Here is a 20,880-nt window from a genome sequence, read left to right on the forward strand (position 1 = left end):
ACAGCCCTTCGCAAACCTTCCTTTCTTCCTCTTGCACCTTTATATGCAGGCTTATAGACATATCACTGGTGTGCATCTCTTCCCCACTGACATCCCCAGAGATACATATGCCATCCTCACACGCTTAAAACACGCTGGATAGGAATGGTCCAACAAAGGATAGTGCCTTTATTTTAAGTAAGATGTACTACTGATCCACTGCAATACTTCTGCTCTAGTAAGTGACCACAAAATTCAGTTGGTGAATCAAGGCTGAAGAATTCATAATCACAAATAGTTTTAATGGTTCCAAGCCTCTGCAGAACATTTTTCTGCACTACTGAATCACTACATCCTCAACCTCCCTGCTTAAAACCAGTATGTTGAATTTTCAGATAGGGTGATGGGATGGCATAGTTCTTTCAAACTGTCTATCCAATAAGGTGCCCAGACCAGGGCCGGGGGGATCATTTTCAACCTGCAGGACACATTTCCTCATCAAAGCCAGAGACTACGCCATTCGTATGTCAGTGATGGAAAATCCTGAAAAAAATGTAGATGTGGTTGATGGTAAATGTGAATGGGATCAGAGACCCTGCTTTTTTTATCTGTTCACACTCCCTATGCAGCTTTTATTCCCCACTTCTTTTTTGCTGTCTTTCTCCCTTTTCTTTAGCATTTGCTTCCTCTCTTTAGAGTCATCCTTCAAGTAGCTGCATGATGTGAGCAGGAGGGAATCCTATTCTGGATGGAGGATGGTTGTACCTGTGTTCTTTCCCTCCATCTTCATCCCCATCTTTTATATTCTTTAGAGAGTTTCACAAACCTTGGAGATCCCTTGAGTGTACCAGTATGTTCCTCTTGTGCATGCTCAGTGGAGTTTTTTTCAGCCTGAACATCAGAAGTAGATGGAATGTTGATACATAGATATAAATCCTTTGGGGGTACTCTCTTCTCATACAATTCACATGAGAGAAGTAATCAGGCTGTGTTTTCTGGTCCAGTCTCCAGCTTTTTGGGTATAAGTGTTGAAACAAAGGGCCTCTTCTACACGTGTTGGCTTACCACATGATTTAAAATGTCTAATGAGCAATTGTTTTAGATCATGCATGGCTCATACACATATGGAGCGGGCACCCCAATTCAGATCCACAAACACACCCATGGATAGTTGAGGGGCCTTGTGGCTTAGTGGTTAAACCGTTGTAGTGCGTCCAAAATGGTGCTAACAACCCTAGGTTCAATCTCAGGTAGCTGGCCTTTCGAGGCTGGTAAAATTAGTACCCAGTTTGCTGAGGGGACAATGTGTAGCCTGCATAATTCCCTTGTGAACGGCCTAGAGTGTGTTTTAAGCACTATGGGGCAGTATATAGGCAGCACACTTTGCTTTGAGATGCTAAAGCAGAGAGGCTGTGGCAAAAGTTCCAGCAAATAAATGGTTATTGGCTTATATACACTTACATAATTGTTGCATGTATCATCTTGCTGAACAGTGCTAATCTTTTGTTGAACATCAAGAAACACCCAGAATGATCTAGCTGCCACTATCAAAGTAGGGTACATATAGAGTATAGTAATCAAGCTCCAGTTGAAATGTGGCCTGCACAGCAGTTACTTCAGAACAAACGTTTAGAGTCAGATGGCTTCAAGCAGCAGCACTTTTTTGAACCTTATCCTGCAAGTCATTTTAAAAAAAGATTTCCATTTTTGTGTGTGTTAAAAAAAACCTGTGCATGTTTCAAAAAAAGTGTGCTTCAAAGAAGCATTACTGTGTCCCTGACTATGGAATAAAAATAAATTTTAGTTTTTACTTGTAGCCCTCATAAAATTCCCTGCAAAAAGTACACAGAACGTGAAAAACTATATTTAAACTGAATCTTTGTACATAATTTTTACTAATATTCACAACATATGAAGAACCTGTATTTCTATATACATACGTATATGTAACAAGTGCATTTCTTCGAAAAGGCCTTGTCTGTTGGAAGACTCCCAACTTCTTGTCCTTTCAACCTTAACTTAAGTTTAAAAAGTATCCTATGCCAAAATTATCCATCTGAGTGAGGAAAAAACTTATGCTGAAGAGGCTTCTGTCACTTCTACTGAAGAATTAATCTTAACAATAAAAACGTACACTCCCTCATTCAAGTTTGTATTATCCCCAAGTTTTAGCGTGCCATTTTGCGACCTCTTGGTGGTATAGGTGGAGGCGGATGGAAGCTGTCACTCAGAGGCCTGCAACAAAATATTGGAAAAACAGATTAAGAATGATTTTAATGGTATATAAGGGGTCACCTGCACAAATGAAAAAGCTCAAGAGGCTGTCTTGGTGTTTCAGCTTCAGTTGGTGCATGACAAAAACTAAGGCGTTTTTGTAATATCAGTCTACATGGTACTTTACAGCGTAACACAAAGGAAATAGGGTTTTGTTCTAAGGTGGGCACAATGTAGGGTGGGATGTAACAGAGGTGGGGGGAAGAATGAGGAAATCAGATATGGAATGCACATGAGCAAACACACAAGCAGTTTCATTTAAAATTGGGATGCAAACTATAGAGTTAAGCCCAAAATGGTTAAAGGCATATACACCACACATTTTTTCAGGGAGAAGTATATTTTTCATTTGTTATTTATAAGTAAAACATAAAACCTGTCGACAAACTTCAGCAGTACTCTTGCAATAGCTACATAAAAATGTAGACTCGAACAATTACAGGTAAAAGTTACAAACTGCATACTCAAAGAAAGAGCAACTGGCAGCCAATATTATTCACTCACGTATTGCTTCAACAGTCATAACACACTTCCTGTTTAAACACCCCTTGAGCCCTGCCTGAGCTGATTAAAGCATCTTAAACCTCATGCTCAGGGCTTCCTGGATGAATGTACCAGATGCCTTCAGTGTCCACGCCTGGATGACCTTGTGTGCAGTGGCTCAGGACTTCATTGTTGCCATAAGAATCAGGCAGCTGTCCAACATGAAATTGCCCCAAAACATGAAGCAGGGCATACTTTACAACTGGTTTTCTTGAGAGGTGAACAGTGATCTAAAAATAATCTATTTGCCATGTATTTCCTTGTTATCAATGAATCACTTGAATTTAGACCCTCAGTGGTATTACCACTTGGCAAAGACAGAAAAGTTACACGAATAGCTCAGCCCTTAGAGGCTAATGGATTCTGGCATGGCAGATGCTTCTGACAAAGCTGTACTTGCCCTCTGAATAAAGGGATAAACATAGATGGTTCACATGATTGTTTCCAAAAGATGTATTCCACTGAGCAGAGCCCATGCAACTCTAGAAGGCACACCTAACCTGAAAACAATGAAGCAACTGGAAAGATGGTTGGAAGACATGAAGAAATGCTGGTGTTGAGTGAACACAAGAAAGAGCCTACCACTGGGGCTGCTCTGTGACAATGATGAAGGTGAAGAAACCTCTCTTCACCTACCACCTCTGCACCCCCCTCAGTGCCATCCAGCAGAACATTTTTATTTTGTTCTTGGCTCTTGCAATCAAGATGGGGAGAAATAGAGTAAAACCACTGATATGTTGTGGCATATTTATTCGGTCACAAAATTAATGCAATTCCATTAGAGCTGTCTTTGCATGATTGGAGCCTTATGCAGCCTATTATGCTCCAGTCTTGCCCTTTATGGCTTATTAAATCACAATTTCCTACCCAAGGAGATTGTAGTATTAGCTAATAGGTACATTACTGAACTGCTGGGAAAATGAAGTCAATGGGAAATAATGTAAAGCACATAAATAAAGCAAATTGCCATGTTACTGAAGCACTCTCCTAGCACACTGATAGTGGAAATGTGAATACATAAAGTGAATGAAAACAGAATAGATGGACTCTAGAGCACACACAATAAAGCAAACAACATGAAGCAAGAGGTGGGAGAAAGGGAACATCAATATGAATTTCCCTCCATTAATTCCACAGTGGTGTCCATGTAATTGCCAAAGACTACAAATGATCTTTTTCAGAAATGTAAAAATTAAGAAATGTACTCTCTGCTTTTTTTACTGGATCTTTTTATGGCAACATCTGGCATTAGATGAGTAAATGATCAGCATCAAGATGATAATAACAGTAATGCTAATATACCTGCTAGCAATTCGAGGAGGTATTCTAGGGGGTCTTCCAGGTGGCAAGGTAGGTTGACTGTCTACTTGCTGGGTCCCAGGGCTGAAATTTCTCTTCATTTCTGGTGTCTCATTATCCTACATAAAGATTTGAATATGGAAGTCATTTTTGGACAGAAGTCTTATCTTTGTTAAATCTTTTTTTCCTGAAGATGGCATAAACATTGTAAACCCTAAGCAAGACTGAAAGTATGTTTGGTTTTTGGGGAATAAGGAGGGAAGCTAGCTCTATGCAGTTACTCCTCAGGTGGATAGCTGGAAAGCATCTGGTCTTCCCCTTGCCTGTAATATTCTTTCTGAGGGGGACAGGGTACAACCCACTACTGATTTAGTCCTCTAGCAAAGGTTAAAGTGCACTTTTCTTGAGTTCAGCAATTTTAAGGTTATCCTTTTTTTCTCTCAGTTCTCTCAAAATGTGCAGCAATACAACTACTGCAGCAGCAACAGTTCTGCTTAAGTCTTCCTTCTATTTCTTTTTCAAGCTCTGTCTAGTTTCTGTCTGGCTAGAAATTTAGGCAGGATAGAAACAACCAATTATGCATTGTACAGCAGTTACCCAGAATAATAAGACATAAGACATAAGACATAAGAAATTTATTTGTCATTGCGCTCACAAGTGGGTGCAACGAAATGAGGTGCTCTTCCCCAAGGTAAAACTGGACAACACTACAAAAAAAAGTTAAAATATACATAACTTTCACCATCCAAATATAGATACCCCGTTTTCTCTCAGCAATTAAAATCCACCAAAAACCTATGGCCCCACATTTAAACTCAATACTGCACTTGGGTAAAAACTGTTCTTGAATCTGCTTGTCCTTGCTTTCAATACCCTGAATCTCCTTCCTGATGGTAATAGTTTAAAGAGCTGATATCCCGGATGAGAGGAGTCTTTCAGTATGTTAGATATCTTCCTCTTACATCTGTTCTTATACAATTCTTCCAAAGAGGGGAGTGAACAGCCAATGATGTTTTGGGCCATCTTAATCACCCTTTGAATTGCCTTTTTCTCTGCCACTGTGCAGCTCGTGAACCATACACAGAGACAGTAGGATAATATGCTCTCAATCGAACTCCGATAGAAGGTGATTAACAAACTCTCAGTCAATTGTTGCTTTCTAAGAATCCTTAGAAAATACAACCGTTGTTGTGCCTTCCTGATTAACGCAGCGGTGTTTGCACTCCAAGTCAGGTCATTTGTTATGATAGTCCCAAGAAACTTACATTCAACCACCTGTTCCACACAAACTCCATCTATATACAGTGGCTGAATGTCTGCTCTTTTTTTCCTATAGTCCACTATGAATTCCTTGGTTTTTTGGATGTTAAATAAAAGATTGTTTTTTTTGCACCAGCGGGATAGCTGTAATACCTCGTCCCGATACGCAGACTCATCATCCCCAGAGATAAGTCCTACTAGTGTAGTATCGTCTGCAAATTTGATAATCCTATTACTGGGATGGTTATTGGTGCAATCCGATGAATAAATGGAGAACAGTAGTGGACTAAGGACACAGCCTTGTGGAGTGCCAGTGCTGAGTATCTTGTCAGTAGGGATGTAGTCATTCAGTTTAACCCTTTGTGGACGATTTGATAAAAAATCCAAAATCCACAGACAGATAGAATCTGGAAAAATGATCTTTATATCAAAATAGTTCAGAACAGTTGTCAAACTATGGTAGAATAAAGGTATGAGGAATGATAAAGTTACCTCATTGTCTTCATCTATCCCACTGCTGAGACTAAGTATACTCCGTGTGCTGGAACGCGTACTTGAACTACCTGGTTAGATGGGAGAACAAGACAACGATTTGCTTCTGATTCTCCAGCATTTTATGAATGGGAGTGTAGCATTAACCCTGCTCATTAATATTTATGTTGAGATTTGCATGCACTAATAGGAGTTGATGAGGGGAGGAGTTAAGTGAGGTGAAGAAAAGGAGGGAGAGAGAGTAGGCGGTTGAGAGTGAAGAGAAAAGGTTGTTTATTTGAGAGTTAATGACGTTGACTGGACTGCTATCACCTGTAACAATAAACAATTTCTACTTGGTTCTTAAATGATAACGTTGCCAGGACCTCTGTCATTAATAGTGAAAAAAAGTTGATGTAATCAACCGGTGGCAGTTGAACGACACATCGCTTGTGCCTTTGCTTGGTGAAACAACCAAGGGACAGGCGGGAACATGACAGGGACCAATAAACTCAGTTTCCCCTTTGAGAAATCACCTGTAAGTCCTATCTCCTGGTCCTAAAATTATCATTCTCTTTAGACCTACTGTGATTCTTGAATTAGGGGAAGATCTCCCTGTAAAGGTTCCTCCACTAGTAACACCCTTTGGTTTGTCATCCCAGGGGAAAGACATATTTTCTGTAATCTTATTAATTAATTTTAAATCATATGATATTAACATAATATATAATCCAAATATTAACCAAACTACAAAACCTATTCTATGTTTGGACAGACTCACCTGTCTGTCTGTCTGTCTATCTTTCACCACCCCATTAGTGCCAAAGCACCATTCTGTGGGATTTACAAATGATTAAAAATAAAACCTCACAACAGAACACTAAAATAAGGAATAATGTGACAAAAGCATTAAAAAGAAAACCAGTGGCAGCCACAAATTATCACAGAAGAGTGGAGCTCAAAGAAGGACCAAAACAGAAAACAAATCTGTACAATTTGGGAGGGAGGGAGTTGATAAGAGACCTCAATACATGTGGGGACATACAAGTCACTGTATGCATAGCCTGCTATAAACATACAAAATTATATGCAAAATTCAGCACCAAAAAACCCTAAATTCTCTCTACATGAAAGTGGAATGGCCTCAAGGCCATTCACCTGACCACTTGAAACCCATTCAGACCTCTCTTGTTTCAGAGTTTTACCAAACACTGTCATGCATATGTGCTCCTCATCTTCAGAACTTTTGTGGCTAGAAATGTGGTGTTCTTTGAAAACAAAACAATGCACAGCTCCTTTAGATACTGAATTACATGCCTCACATTAAATGCTGCACTTGAAGAGGAATAGAGCACACACAGCGACGTGGCAACTGGTTCATTGAGGCAGAATAATACTAAGTACGACTGGGGCATTTGAGATTCTAAGTCTTCTCATTCTTCCCTAAAGGCTTCATGGCTTACTTGTGGTGCTTGATGCGCTCTCTGTTTTCCAGTCTCCTCGCCTGATCTCTTTACTTGGTGGGAAGATATTTTTCCGGGGACTAAATTCATATATGCCACATTCTGGTTTCTTGGCAACATTCTGGGAATGTCCAACAGGCACAGTGATTTCTAAGACTAAGAAGAAAAAACAATGTCTGAATTGTAGGAAGGCATATGCTTTGGAACCATCTTCAGCACAAAATGTTTAAAATCACAGAAATTTAAACTTTCAGGTTATACCTAACTTCTTATATAGCCCATTCCTGCAGTATAGCCTATTTGCATATATGCAGAATAGCCAATCTGTAGATAAAACTGCAAATATGTTTTGCTGTATGACACTACCTGAGATAAAGCACTCCCGTGTATTTTGAATAGAGATAGAAAAGTTAGCAGAAAAACATATTCGCAAAGGCTTTCACGGCCGGGATCTAATGGTTGTTGTGGGCTTTTCGGGCTCTTTGGCCGTATTCTGAAGGTTGTTCTTCCTGACGTTTCGCCAGTCTCTGTGACCAGCATCTTCAGAGGACAGCACTCTGTGCTCTGAAAAATCCACAACAACCATTAGCAGAAAAACCTTTGCACTTTTGTTAATGGTTAATGAGTTTACCTTAGAGGAGGCAATTTTTAACAAGTTAAGTAGATGTTGAATTGCTATTTTAGGTAGGTGACTACAATAAATCTTATGCCAAAAAAGTGTAAAAAAGCTGTTCATTATTTTACACATCTCCCTCCATCCTTCTTCTGTATTTCGGAGGGAAGGAAACATGAATTGTTCAAAACCCACATTCCACCTGCCCCCCAAATACTTCTCTTTCTACCCCTCCCTTTTAATCTCCTCATCTCCTTGCCCTTTTTAATTTGCTGATTCTCAAACAAATCCCAATAGTACTTCCAGGAAGGAAAAAAATCAATTTCCTGGAAGCCTGTATATGTAGTCCAGAGTAGATACAAATAAGACCACCACCGCCCCTCCAAGCTGTCCTTATTACCTATTGATTTTAAATTATTTTAATCTTGCAGTACAATGCTATCTAAATAATGGGTGTTTAAATAAATAAGACTTCGGCTTTACAGTTAGATTTTTCTTAAAAATGTGTATGTATCAACCAGGCCCAGACGAATAGCATAGTATCATAACTCTATTGTGCTCAGCTGTGGACCATCAGGAAGGAATAGCTTGCAATTGCCAGAGTTTTGAGTTTAGTCACATATTTGCTGCATATTTACCTGGATTCTTGCCGGCCTTTTGCTTCTCCATTTGTCGTCGAGTAATGCTTTCACGCAGTCTTTTAAGGTTTTCCTAAAAATGCAAAGTGATATTTTCAAGGACCTGAATACCGTATTTTTCCGTGTATAATATGCCCCCACGTATAAGACGCCTCCCCTTTTCTAACCCAGAATTTCTTTCTTCAGAAGAAAGTGGAGAGGGAAGGCAGGAATCATCAAAACAATTCACCAAAACAATTCCAAAGGGCTTTCCCCATCCACTTTCTTTGCAAAAAGTGGAGCGGGAAAAGCGGGGATCAAAGCGCTTTGATCTCTCCCCCCTCCTTACTTCTATGTATAAGAGAACCCTAAATTTTTAATCTAAATATTTTAGAAAACAATATCATCCTATACACAAGAAAGAATATGGTAAACTATTGACAATGGCTTATAAAAATGGCAACTTCAAACTGCATCCAAACTGAATATTGGCTGAATTTCTTCGTTCAAAAATACATGCAACTGACTGTGTAACATCTCATGGAAATACTCCATTGGAGAAGGAACAGGCAGGCTATCCGAGCTCTGTAAAGGAAAGCACTGGCCCCTTTAAGCAGCCTGTGCTGTTCTGCACAGAACATATCCTCCCCCCACCTGCTTTTTGTTTGTTTATTTCCAAAGCAAAACAGAGGATGGTGTTTGAGGTGGTGGGAGAAACTGGGCTGCCACCAATTGTCAGCCCTTCTCTGGCCTCCAGTCAATGTTTCTCTGATGTTGCAGATACACATTCCAAGGTCTCTGCAATTTTGAATGTGTTCCAAACACAGTTGTGGGCAAATGGGCTTTTGAAAATTCTCCACCTTTTTTCCTGGGAACAGAAATGGGAAACAATTTCACCAAATTCCTCCAGAGAAATGTGAGTTTTCCAACAGTTTCTCTGAGGTGGAGACCAAAAACGTTGCTGTTCATTCCCTAAGGCATTATTGCTCTGTCACGACAATTGGAAACAACGGCAACTCTGTTGGGAGGCTGGCCACCTTTATATCTCCCCTGTTATGCCTAGAGCACAGCAGTATTGGTGGCAGGGAGGCAGGTGGAGAACTTTTGAAAATAGGTTCTCCACCTATTTACTCTCCTATTTCTAGGAGAGTAAGAAAAATAAAAGTATTGGAATGTTTCTTAGAAAAATTTACTTTGAGATATTTTGGTTTCACACTTGTCATTCTCAGGGTTCAGCACCTTCCACAGATCTTTCAAATTTGATATTTTCAAAGGGCAGCTGTAGATACATTTTGTCTCTTGCACAGATGCTTATAGTATAGTGCTTCCTTTTAAGCTCTGTAGCACATGTGAGGGTGGATAGTGTTGGTCTGGATCTAGGAAATCAGTGACTCATATGCTGAGGAAATTTCCTCCTCAAAATTGAAGGACATTGTCAGGTTTTAACTGAATTGGAGGAGGAGGACAGAGGAGAATGCTGGTGCCACAGAGATGCCTTAAAAATTTAATCTGTCAAAATAAAACCCCACCTCTGATTCATAAATGTGGGACATATTTTCTGCATCCATAATTCAGAATACCAGAAAATGTCCCATCATTGCCTTGCAGGAAAAAGGATGCTAGTTTCTTTTTGTCATTACTTAATTACTTTTCAGCCACACTTAAAGGACTTCTCATGGCTGTTTCCTGATAATAAATATCAAATTTATTGCAAGGGCACAAAACAGTCCTAAAGCCTAGAAGAAATCTGACTTCTAGATGCACTGTGTGCATCCAAGCAACTGTCTTCTGAGCTGAAAGGTGTTGAATTTTTATTCCATCACAAAGTTACATGAATTTTGAGTGCATCTACCCCACGCAGCCCAGTGCATGGCACATGCAGACATCTGTATTGAGAATAATCTCTCAATCGGGTTCCTTTCATGAAGTATTCTGATCAAATGTTCATTTATACACACCAGTGGGGCACAACACATATAGATTTAAGGAGAAGGTTAAAGAAAAGTTATGGGTATTTGTTGCAAAAATTAGAGGTTCTATATTGCTCTGAAGATCCACACTCTGTAGTGTGTGGATCTTTCTTTGCAAAATGGTACTACTGGGTGTTTATGTAAACCTTTGGGTGAGAAATGAAATGGTTTGAATTGGGGTGCCGATTGTAACTTTTTTACTGCAGAATCTATATCCATGTAGGCTTCAAGGTAGACACATCCCACCTTTTCTGACTATCATTTGCTGCTCTACATCAAGTTGCACAAAGTAGCAATTAATACCAACTATTCCTCTAGCCTCCTCCCTAAAAACAAAATTTATGAATCATCATCTTGTGTTTAGAACATCAAGTACATTTCAGATTTAAAAAATGAGAACAGTAGCAGCAGCAAAGCCCAAGTTCAGATGTTACCAATGATCAGCTGAGCGAAGGAGGGTTCTTCAGAGATGGAAAGAATGTCGACTCCTTCTCCTTCGAATCCACAAAGTGCAGAAACTGAAATATGAAGTAAAGCCACCTCTCTCTATGCACAGCTACAGTCAGATCAAGCACCAGTTTGCATACACAGTATGTATGAATCGATCACTTGGGTCAATGAGACACTACCAATTACCATCTTTACAAAAAAAAGGTTCATCACAGCACCTGATGATAATGCAGATACTTACACGAAAGAATTTCTTTGAGGCTTTTGGATTGCTTTGTGCCCCAAGGAATATGTACCTAAAGAACTGGTTGAAAAACAGCCATGACTGTTGTTTTGTGTTTAGGTGAGAAGTGGGCTAACTGATTAAAAAATGTATCCAATTTTCAAAGTCCTTCACAGATTTATTGTATTTCAACCTCAGAAGAAAATTCTAAAAACTCCTGGACAGATATCCAGCCAGGTCAGTTTCCATTGTGAAATAAAATCAAATTATTTTTGCAGTCACTTGTTATGATTAGTTGGTATCATTTTGTGTACATTTTGTGTATGTATCATTCTCTGGATGAAATTCTACTGCTTTGCTATGGAAGTGGAAGGCAAATGTCAAAATATTCCATCATTTTCTACTGGCAGTTAAGGAGTCTCTTCTGACATTGTTGGCAGTGAATGCACACCCCCTGGCTTGGTGTACACTTGAAAATTCCAGTAAGGACTCAACATTTGACAGCTAAAACTGACAGAATATTATTGCTAACAATGTAAGAAGAGCTGTGCTGTATCAGACCAAAAGCCCATTTGTCTAGGATTCATATAGTACCCAACAGATGCCCCACAGGGAAGCCGACAGCAGAAGACTTCAATAGCACCCTCCATTTCATATTTCCTAGTGGTTTTAGCTTTCACCTCAGTGGTAACAGAAAGAGAAAGGAAACGTTTGTTAAAAGGACAGCCATGTTAGCCTATAATCTATTTGTGAAAATTATGAATAGCCTTGTGGTCCATTGGCCCAGATAGGCGGGGTACAAATCAAATCAAATCAAATCAAATCAAATCAAATCAAATCAAATCAATCAATCAATCAATCAATAAGCAAGCAAGTAAATAAGTAAGTAAGTAAGTAAGTAAGTAAGTAAGTAAGTAAGTAAGTAAGTAAGTAAGTAAGTAAGTAAATAAATAAATAAATAAATAAATAAATAAATAAATAAATAAATAAATAAATAAATAAATAAATAAATGAGTTTTAGAATTTTTATATGGCGGAAGCTTTCATAGACCACCTATAGTCCATTAAACCTTGTGCTGAACAAAGCATTAAGATATATAGAGGTTTGGTAAATAGATTTGGTATGAGGTCTCTACATTTCTTTTACCTATGAAAGCACTTTTTCACCACAAACCTGCTGAAAGTGAAAAGAGTCTGATCTCCTTTTCTGGTTTAGTTGCCACTCCTTAAAGCACAAAACAGCTTCATCTACTGTGAGCATTCCCAGTTTCACTTGCTCCTGTAAAGTGATCAGCTGCCTTTGGCCAGGGGTTTTCATCCCAGCAAATGGGTCATATATACTTGCTTGAGACTGGATAGAAGCTGTAACTGCTGGCTCTGGAAAAGACAAGAGGGGGGGAAAAAAACCCTGAGTACTTAAGAAAATCCATTTTTATTCTGCAGTTGTAAGCATATTCTGTGTTTCTGTCACATGGCTTAACCAATATTGTCTGTCTCTGATGAAGGATGCTTGTGGTATTGTGATTCAGAATACGAGTAGAGACTTTCTGGGTTAGGTTCTAGATTGGCTAGAAACATAGCTTAAGAAAGCCATTTCTTAGCTGCAGCCTTCTTTCTTGTTGAAATGTCAATCAATCTTAAAGAGCTTTCGGAGAATTACTGAAAATATGGAATCTACATGGTGCTCTTTAAAGATACAACATTTCTCTTGATAAATAAATAAATACAAATTAGCTGGGGAAATTTTCATATTTATATACATTTCCTTCTGTTTCCGGATCTAACGTCAAAGTTTTTATAGGATTCAGGCTGAAACTACCTTGACAAAAATGCAGTTGCTATGGAATTTGGACAGTCTGATCTGTATTTCTTTTGGTTTTTGACTACATGATGCAAAAACTTATGTTTTTACTGGGGCACCTAAACACACACACAGAGAGAGAGAGAATTAGAGGAGGAAATGAGATTAAGAAATTGTTACTTGTCCCTTGTTTACAGCTTATTAATGTAGTTCTCCTGTAACTGCATCTCCTGCAGGGCTACAGGAGAAGGATGTTAGCAAGCTGCAAACAAGGCTGTTTAGCCACTTTCCTCATCTGTGTTGCCAGGTAATGGGAACAGATCTGGGTAAATCTAAATTCCCCAGTGTGACTTCACAGTGAGTGAATCCACATTTATCTCACTGTGTATTCGTTTGAAACTGTTTTAATAAAGCAACAAGGTTGGAGAAGCGAGTAAAAATGTCCTGAACTGGCACGGGCAGAAAGGTTCAGGTCACAACAAAGATTTCCTGTTATTTCCAAAGCATATTACATGTTTATTGATTGGATTTTCTTTATTTCTAAGCAGTTCTCAGGCATGGAATGCCAGGGGCTTCAGCCACTTTCTGTTTGCATGCTTCTGGTGATGGAGGGCAGGTTGGTACTAGAGGCTCCTCCTCCTCTTTCTCATCTGCAGCTCTATACAGAGCTGGTGCCTGGGAATCAAGCCATCTTTTGTCACTGCTGCAGTTCCCCCTTTGCCTCTGGTAGGGTATTCTGATGATGGGGGAGTGAGGACAGATGTGCTTTGTTCCAAGCCTTATATGGCAGGATAGTTTGGGCCACCTTTTGCCTGGATATGCACTGGAGAGGCAAGAGATGTAATTTGCTGCTTCTCAATGTACTAAAAAAAGGAAGTTTGTAGAACACATTCTTGCATTGTATGCTGCAAATATGTTTTTTTTTTCCTGGTTGCTAGCCTGCTCCTCACATTCATTGGACCACAGGAGCAGAGTTCTCTCACTTGAAAGTTAATACAATCACTAGGTTTAATCATTAATAGAAGTCACTACACCCAGGTTTGTCAGACAATGAGAAACTTCCTGTAATATAACTTACCTTTCCTAATGTTTCTTGCAGAGACATAGAGATTTCCAGATCTCTCTTGATCTTTTCCTGAAAATACTAGACAGAGAATTTATTTATAGCATTTTAATGTACTCCAGAACATAGTTCTTTGACTAGCCACACACAAAAATAATTTTAATTTTAAAAAGAATACAGTAAAAGGCAGAATTAAACCAAAACTCATAGTAACCCCAAAATGGAAATACCCAATTTAAAAGAGAAGCTATATCAATACCTAAAATTATATCAAACTATATGTTCCAAATAAATAGAGAAATCTTCCTGGAGACAAGCTATTAAAGACATAGGGCAATCTGGGGGAGTCAGACCAGTCTTCAATACATGCAACTAAAGAAAGACTCTTCCCCAACAAGAAGCTTTGAATTACCTGGACCCATAGGAAATCCAGCCAACTTTCATTGCCAGACAAAAAAAATGCTGCACTTATCATTACTGTTAGCTCTAGAGCTGGAGATGAACCATCAGTTCGGCAGTTTGGTGCTGGTTTGTTTATTGGCCAAACAGGTGTTTAGTGCTTCTGCCTCCTTCAGCAGGCACCCACCTGGCCTCCCTGCCCTGCTTCTTCCAGGCACTGCTTATGAGTGGGTACCCGCTGGAGCAGTGGTCTCCAACCTTGGGCCTCCAGATATTCTTGGACTTGAACTCCCAGAAATCCTGGCCAGCAGAGGTGGTGGTGAAGGCTTCTGGGATATGAAGTCCAAGAACATCTGGAGGCCCAAGGTTGGGGACCACTGCGCTGGAGGAAGCAGGCCTTTTAAGAGCTGAGTAGCTGTTCAGCCAGTAAATGAACTGATTTGTACTACTAAACTGATGGCTCGTGCCCATCTCTAGTAGCTCCTCTTTGTGTTGCTAGTAATGAATAGGGAAAAGTATCATACTGTTGCTCTGATCCTCTAACTTATAAAACCCATGAAAGACTGATAAATTTATATAAAAAGGAGCCTTGACATTTGGTCCTAGCTCAGAAAAGAGACAAATATTTCGAACAGCTACTGTTATGGGATTGTTGAACTTTCTCACACTAGGCTATAACACTTAATTTTTGCACAATAGTAGTCATTCAATTCTGATTCAGCCTGCCAATTACCTTTATAAATGTATGACTCTTTGTCTTGCGGCTTGGAGGAGGGATCAGGTCTTGGGACAGGAACAGGAGGCCTATTGACCAATTCCTGAGGGAAGTTGTCCTGCTCCACAGTGTGGTACACTTCTTCTTTGTCACATTGATGGTATATATCCTCTTTGAGTTCTGGCACACCTGTGCTAACACCTAGAGGACAAATTCAAACTAAAAGCAAAGCCATGCAGATCTACTGTAGGCAACTGGGTGCATTGAACTTTAACACTGTTGAAAAAGCCGATTTAATCAATATGTTAAACAGAAAATGTTAAATAATGCATTAACTGTGAAACAAATCCCAAGCATTACCACAATAAATCCTGCCAGAATTTTTTTTAAAAAGATTACCATGTTAGAGAGGAAGTTTATCTCTGATTAAGTATTACCAAAAAGTATATTATTTGAATGTAAAATAGAGAAAGCAGCTTAGACTTTCAAAAATCAAATAAATAAATAAATAAATAAATAAATAAATAAATCATTCTCATAATAATTTTATACGCAACTGAAGTGTCAAAATCAGTAAACTTAATTAGAATATTAGTTATAAAATTTTGTTATTAGATATGATTTTCTTCCCCAGAGGGATGGGGCCGATCCTGCATGCACTAAAGTTGCATGGTTCCAGCATGGCCCCAGTCCTGCTGCATATAAATATTTTAAATAAATGAAATAAATGAACTTTATCTTAGCACATTATTCTCCTTTTATCTCTTCTGCTTTATTTCTTGAGCTCTCAAGAATTTCAGCCTATGGGGATTGGACAGAGTACTAAATTATACATCCATTATGAAAGGACAAGTGAGGGTAGAATGGAGAACTAGCACTGCAATTTTGATTGGACATTCTGGATTGATAACACATTTCAGAACCAGATTCATACAGATGACCTCAGTGTCTCTTTGCTTCTGACTACTATCAGAAATTAAGTTATTAACACTAAGACCTCTCTCTCCACATGTGCTCACCTGATAAGAACCTGTGCATCATGTAAGTCGTCGTCTGTGAAAAGGGGCTGCTGGCATCTGACTGAAGCATTTCTACATCTGCGGGGGAAAAATTCACATATTATTTGCAGCATTTTTTGTCGACAGTTTTTCTGCACTATACAGTGGTGCCTTGCTTGACGAGGATAATTCGTTCTGTTCAGATCGCTGTTAAGTAAAATCCTCGTCAAGCGAAATGAAAAAGCCCATTGAAACGCACTGAAAACCGGTTCAATGCGTTCCAATGGGCGAAATACCTCAGCGTCCAGCAAAGATCCTCCATAGGGCGGCCATTTTCCGGTGCCTGTAATGCGAGGAATCCGTCCTAAAGCACAGCGGGGAGCCATTTTGCACAGCGGGCGACCATTTTGAAACCCAACGATCAGCTGTTTTTGATTGTCGTTAAGTGAAAAATCGGTTCCCGAAGCAGGGAACCGATCAACATTAAGCGGAAAAAGCCCATTCAGTCATTGTTTAGCGATCGCAATAGCGATTTTAAAAAACTAATCGTCAAGCAATTTCCTCGTCTAACGAGGTAATCGTCAAGCGAGGCATCACTGTACATGAAGGAGGGGTGCTGAGGCATCAGGTTTCATCCATGAAAGCTTGCTATTTGTTTGATTTCTTATTGATCCAATAAAAGGTATCACCCTCTCTTGCATTTGTGTGACCTTGGGGCCCACAGGCCCTATTCCTTGTTCTTTCAAATGAGTTTCACTTGGCTAGTAATGAAACCAATGGGACTTAATTTATTATTTTACTAGGAACTAGGTGCAATTAACTTCATCTGCATTCTGCCCCCATTGTGCACTTTCCCTCTCCAAAATGTCTCCTCATTTAGCATCTTGTAATGAGAGTAGCAGGGAACGTATTTCAACTTAACACAAATGTATGCACACTGTCTTGTACCACAACTTAAATGTGAAATCTAAGAGGAGCACTGCATACATACACAAGTCCTCTGGGGCACCGGGAGCCAAGCCAGCCATGGATTCATAAAGCTCTTCATCACAGCCTGGGTTCAGTGAACATTTCATCAGCAGATCAGTAGAAAGGTGAGCCATGGACTCATAAACAGAATCATCTTCATTACCCTGCATCAGCTCCTCTTTTATGTGACTTTTCAGCATGTCTGCAGTCTCCTACCAGAGGAAGGCAAACAACAGACTTTTCTCTGAGACAATGATGGTGATTTGCACTGACTCCAATCCGACACACGTTCCTACTAAATTTACACAATGATTCTCCAACTCTAGGTTCAAAGGCAGTGGTTCGATACCCAGCCTACAGACAGGAAGGCCACGAATAAAGCTTAGAGAATGAGGAGAAGTAATGACCTGCAAAAGACTGTTGCATTTCAATGGGCAAAGTTTTTTTGGATATAACATTGAATTAGAGAAATGGGAAAAGCTGTGGAATAGAAAGGGTAAAATGACAATGACAACATTTTATAAAGAGAACTTATATAAAATGTTTTATAGATGGCACCTACCACCTGCTAGATTAGCTGAAATGTTTTCTAATGTGTCTAATAAATGTTGGAAATGCGATCAAAAAGCATGTACTTATTATCATGTATGAGGGACTTGTGATAAAGTTAAAAACTTTTGGATTAAAATACATACATGGCTTGTTAAAATGTTATATATATAAACTTTAAACCAAAACTGATTCTTTTAAATTATTATTATTATTATTATTATTATTATTATTATTATTATTATTATTATTATTATTATTATTATTATTATTATTATTATTATTAAAATCCATCTATGCTTATTTAACATCATGGCACCTGGGTTCATTTGTTAATACAACTATAATATATATTAAGCTCTTAATCTATACAACGTGCTTCTAACCATTGATAAAACAAGTTCCACATTTGATAATATTCTGTATCTTCCTTTCCTTTGATTTTCACTGTCAGTCTATCCATTTCAGTCCAATATCTTTTTAATTATTTCTTGATCTGTAGGTGTTTCTTCATTTTTCCAGTATTGTGCAAAATAATCCTTGTGGCTGTTAAAATATGCAGTATTAAATATGCATTTTGTTTATCAATACTTTCTGGTATTATACCTAATAGAAAGAGTTCTGGCTTAAAATCTACATTTTATAATTATTTTAACAAGCCACATATGTATTTTTTTCAAAAAATATTTGCTTTATCACATGTCCACCAAAGATGATAACTTCCAGTTTTTATGACATTTCCAGCATTTACTTGACCTGTTAGAATATATTTTAGCTAAACTATCAGATGCTAAATGCCATCTATAAAACATTTTATATAAATTCTCTTTATAAAATGTTGCTATTGTCATTTTATAGTTTCTAGACCACAGTGTTTGCCATTTTTCAAAGTCAATATTATATCCAAAAAATTTGCCCATTGAACCATCATTTCTTTGACCTGTTCATCCTCCATTTTCCAATTTAAAAGAAATTTATATATTTTCTTAATTAATTTATCATCTGATGTTAACATTATTTGGTCAAACGTTGTCTGTTCTTTATAAAAATCATACATTTTTTAATCCCTTTCATATCTAGATTGTATTTGCATTATGGGCCACCCCGATGCGTCTAGTCCCTGGTCCATAAAACCAGAACTGTTTCTATTAGGTATAATAACAGAAAATTTGGATAAACAAAATGTATTTTTAACAATGTATATTTTGACAGCAGCTAGGATTGTACTGGCACAACATTGGAAAAATAAGGGAATACCTACAGATGAAGAAATAATTAAGAAGGTTTTGGACTGTGTGGAAATGGACACACACTGAAAATTAAACAGAAGAAAAATTCAGAATATTTTCAAACATGGAATCTGTTCTATCAATGGTAAGAAACAGAGTGTAGAGATTAGGCCCTAATCTGTATTAACAAATGAATATAAACTGAACCAATGTATCACGATGTTTAATAAGCATAGATTGATTTTACTAATAAATAAATAAATAAAGATTTTTGCATCTGTAAAGTATATTGGTCTCATAAACACTAGGAAAGCTAGACATGTCAACCATTACTCACAGAAGTCATTTTTCTCATATTAAAATTTATTAGGGCTTGGGAAATTAGGGGTTGTTTTTTGTTTGTTTTTGTTTTTTGGACTACAGCTGCTAGACTTCTAAGAGTTATGATGTTTATATGCTCAGTTGCTGGTATCTCAAGGCCCTAATTCTAAAGGGACTTTCTAGAGTAACTGAGGGTATGGTTCTTAAGATCTTTCTTTCATTATATTATTATGTTACTGTCAAAATGGAATCTATGTGTGCTGGGCCTTCAGGGGAAACACATCTTTATCCCCTGCAGAAGGGGGTGGCATTTAAATACTGGCCTAGCATCACTTTCGAAAGGATGAAGACCACAAAGCATATAACCCTGTTGTTTCAAAGTCAGGGACCATCCTATGGAGTTCAACAGTTGTGCATTTCTAGCCCTTTTGCAGGGATGGGGATGCTGTCAAGTCAGACTTAAGTCACACTGGGAACTTCACTCAGACTCAACTGTTTTTTATTTCCCAATTACTCCGACTCTACTCATCACTCAGAACCTACTCACCTGCTCCCTTTTTTCTGGGGAGAGGGAAGCTTGTTTTTAATAGGGAATTGGACTTGGGACTTGAAACCAAAGACTCGGACTTGGGACTCAGTCTGAAAGACGTGCCAACATCCCTGCCCTTCTGTCCCCACCACATGGGAAGCACAGAACAGGAGGGAATCTCTCTTACCACATATTCATCAATAAATTGCCGGAGATCTTTGAAGCCGTGCTTCTCTGCAATGTTGTTAGGATAGTGGCCATATTTGTTGGCAACGCTGTAGGCCTGCAGGGCTCCAGGGCATGTCAGCAAAAGGGCAGTGAGATTCTTCAACCCATATTTTGCAGCAAAATGCATAAGAGTTGGCAGCTCTTCATCCCTCTGGCCTAGACAAAAAAAGACAGGGCAATCCATTGGCAGCCTCAGCTCTGCCAGCAGGTGTTCAGAGCAATACAAAAGGAACACAAGCTGCCTTTGAAGATGGTCTGGAGACTTCAGTTAATCCTCAACCTGGGCAACTAGGCTGCTGAGACTGGCTGAGATCACATTATGCTATTATCCCATTTGCACTAGCTGTCGTTCCAGACCACAGCAAAAATGGCCAGGGACCACAATACGGCCCACAGGCTATCTGTTGCCCACCTTAACTCTAGAGTCTTATACCAGAGGAGATAGCCAAGCATGCTAGGCACACTTTCTCCCATATTTTATTCTTAGATTATGTTACACCTTCCCACAGAATACAATTTTATCTGATTTTAGTATTCATGGAGTATTCCTCCATCTCCACCCAAAAGCACTCACTTGTAATATTTTCTTCTTCCAGCTGGTTGATGCCCAAGAGGTGTAAACCACTTGCAGGGAGGTTCTTTTTCAACGACTCTGTCAGAATTTTGTCGAGAGTTTCTGTGTTGTAAGGTACTATTTTAAAGGCCTGAATACCAGAGGAAATCCATTAATAATGGGAATATTTAAGACATGATTTTGAATATTACAACGAGTTATCCGTCAACTGAAAATCTCAGGAATATCCCCATTTTGGAACTGTTTAGGTGCACTGGGGAGGGGGGGGAGGCTCCTTAAAAGGCATGAGCAACTTAAGTAAATTGCACTGCTGAATATCTAGGGTAAACAGATTGTGAGGTGC

General features: G+C 38.8%; 1 protein-coding gene across 3 annotated transcripts in view; it reads right to left on the reverse strand.

Moving 5' to 3' along the window:
• Nucleotides 1–1,855: 1,855 nt before the first annotated feature.
• PIK3AP1 (phosphoinositide-3-kinase adaptor protein 1) overlaps nucleotides 1,856–20,880 on the reverse strand; it is a 49,743-nt gene continuing 30,718 nt past the window's right edge. For all 3 annotated transcript variants that reach the window (XM_072994942.2, XM_020791162.3, XM_078391144.1), the window contains 12 exons: nucleotides 20,538–20,667; nucleotides 19,923–20,119; nucleotides 17,130–17,319; nucleotides 16,160–16,237; nucleotides 15,159–15,341; nucleotides 14,042–14,107; nucleotides 12,337–12,539; nucleotides 8,541–8,613; nucleotides 7,290–7,445; nucleotides 5,848–5,918; nucleotides 4,099–4,214; nucleotides 1,856–2,214 (listed from right to left, as the gene is read on the reverse strand). In XM_072994942.2, the coding sequence (XP_072851043.2) occupies nucleotides 2,148–2,214; nucleotides 4,099–4,214; nucleotides 5,848–5,918; nucleotides 7,290–7,445; nucleotides 8,541–8,613; nucleotides 12,337–12,539; nucleotides 14,042–14,107; nucleotides 15,159–15,341; nucleotides 16,160–16,237; nucleotides 17,130–17,319; nucleotides 19,923–20,119; nucleotides 20,538–20,667 (1,530 nt within the window). In that variant the 3' untranslated portion in view covers nucleotides 1,856–2,147. The remainder of the gene's footprint in view (nucleotides 2,215–4,098; nucleotides 4,215–5,847; nucleotides 5,919–7,289; nucleotides 7,446–8,540; nucleotides 8,614–12,336; nucleotides 12,540–14,041; nucleotides 14,108–15,158; nucleotides 15,342–16,159; nucleotides 16,238–17,129; nucleotides 17,320–19,922; nucleotides 20,120–20,537; nucleotides 20,668–20,880) is intronic.

Source organism: Pogona vitticeps, chromosome 3, assembly GCF_051106095.1.
Source record: "Pogona vitticeps strain Pit_001003342236 chromosome 3, PviZW2.1, whole genome shotgun sequence".
Taxonomy (NCBI): Eukaryota; Metazoa; Chordata; class Lepidosauria; order Squamata; family Agamidae; genus Pogona; species Pogona vitticeps.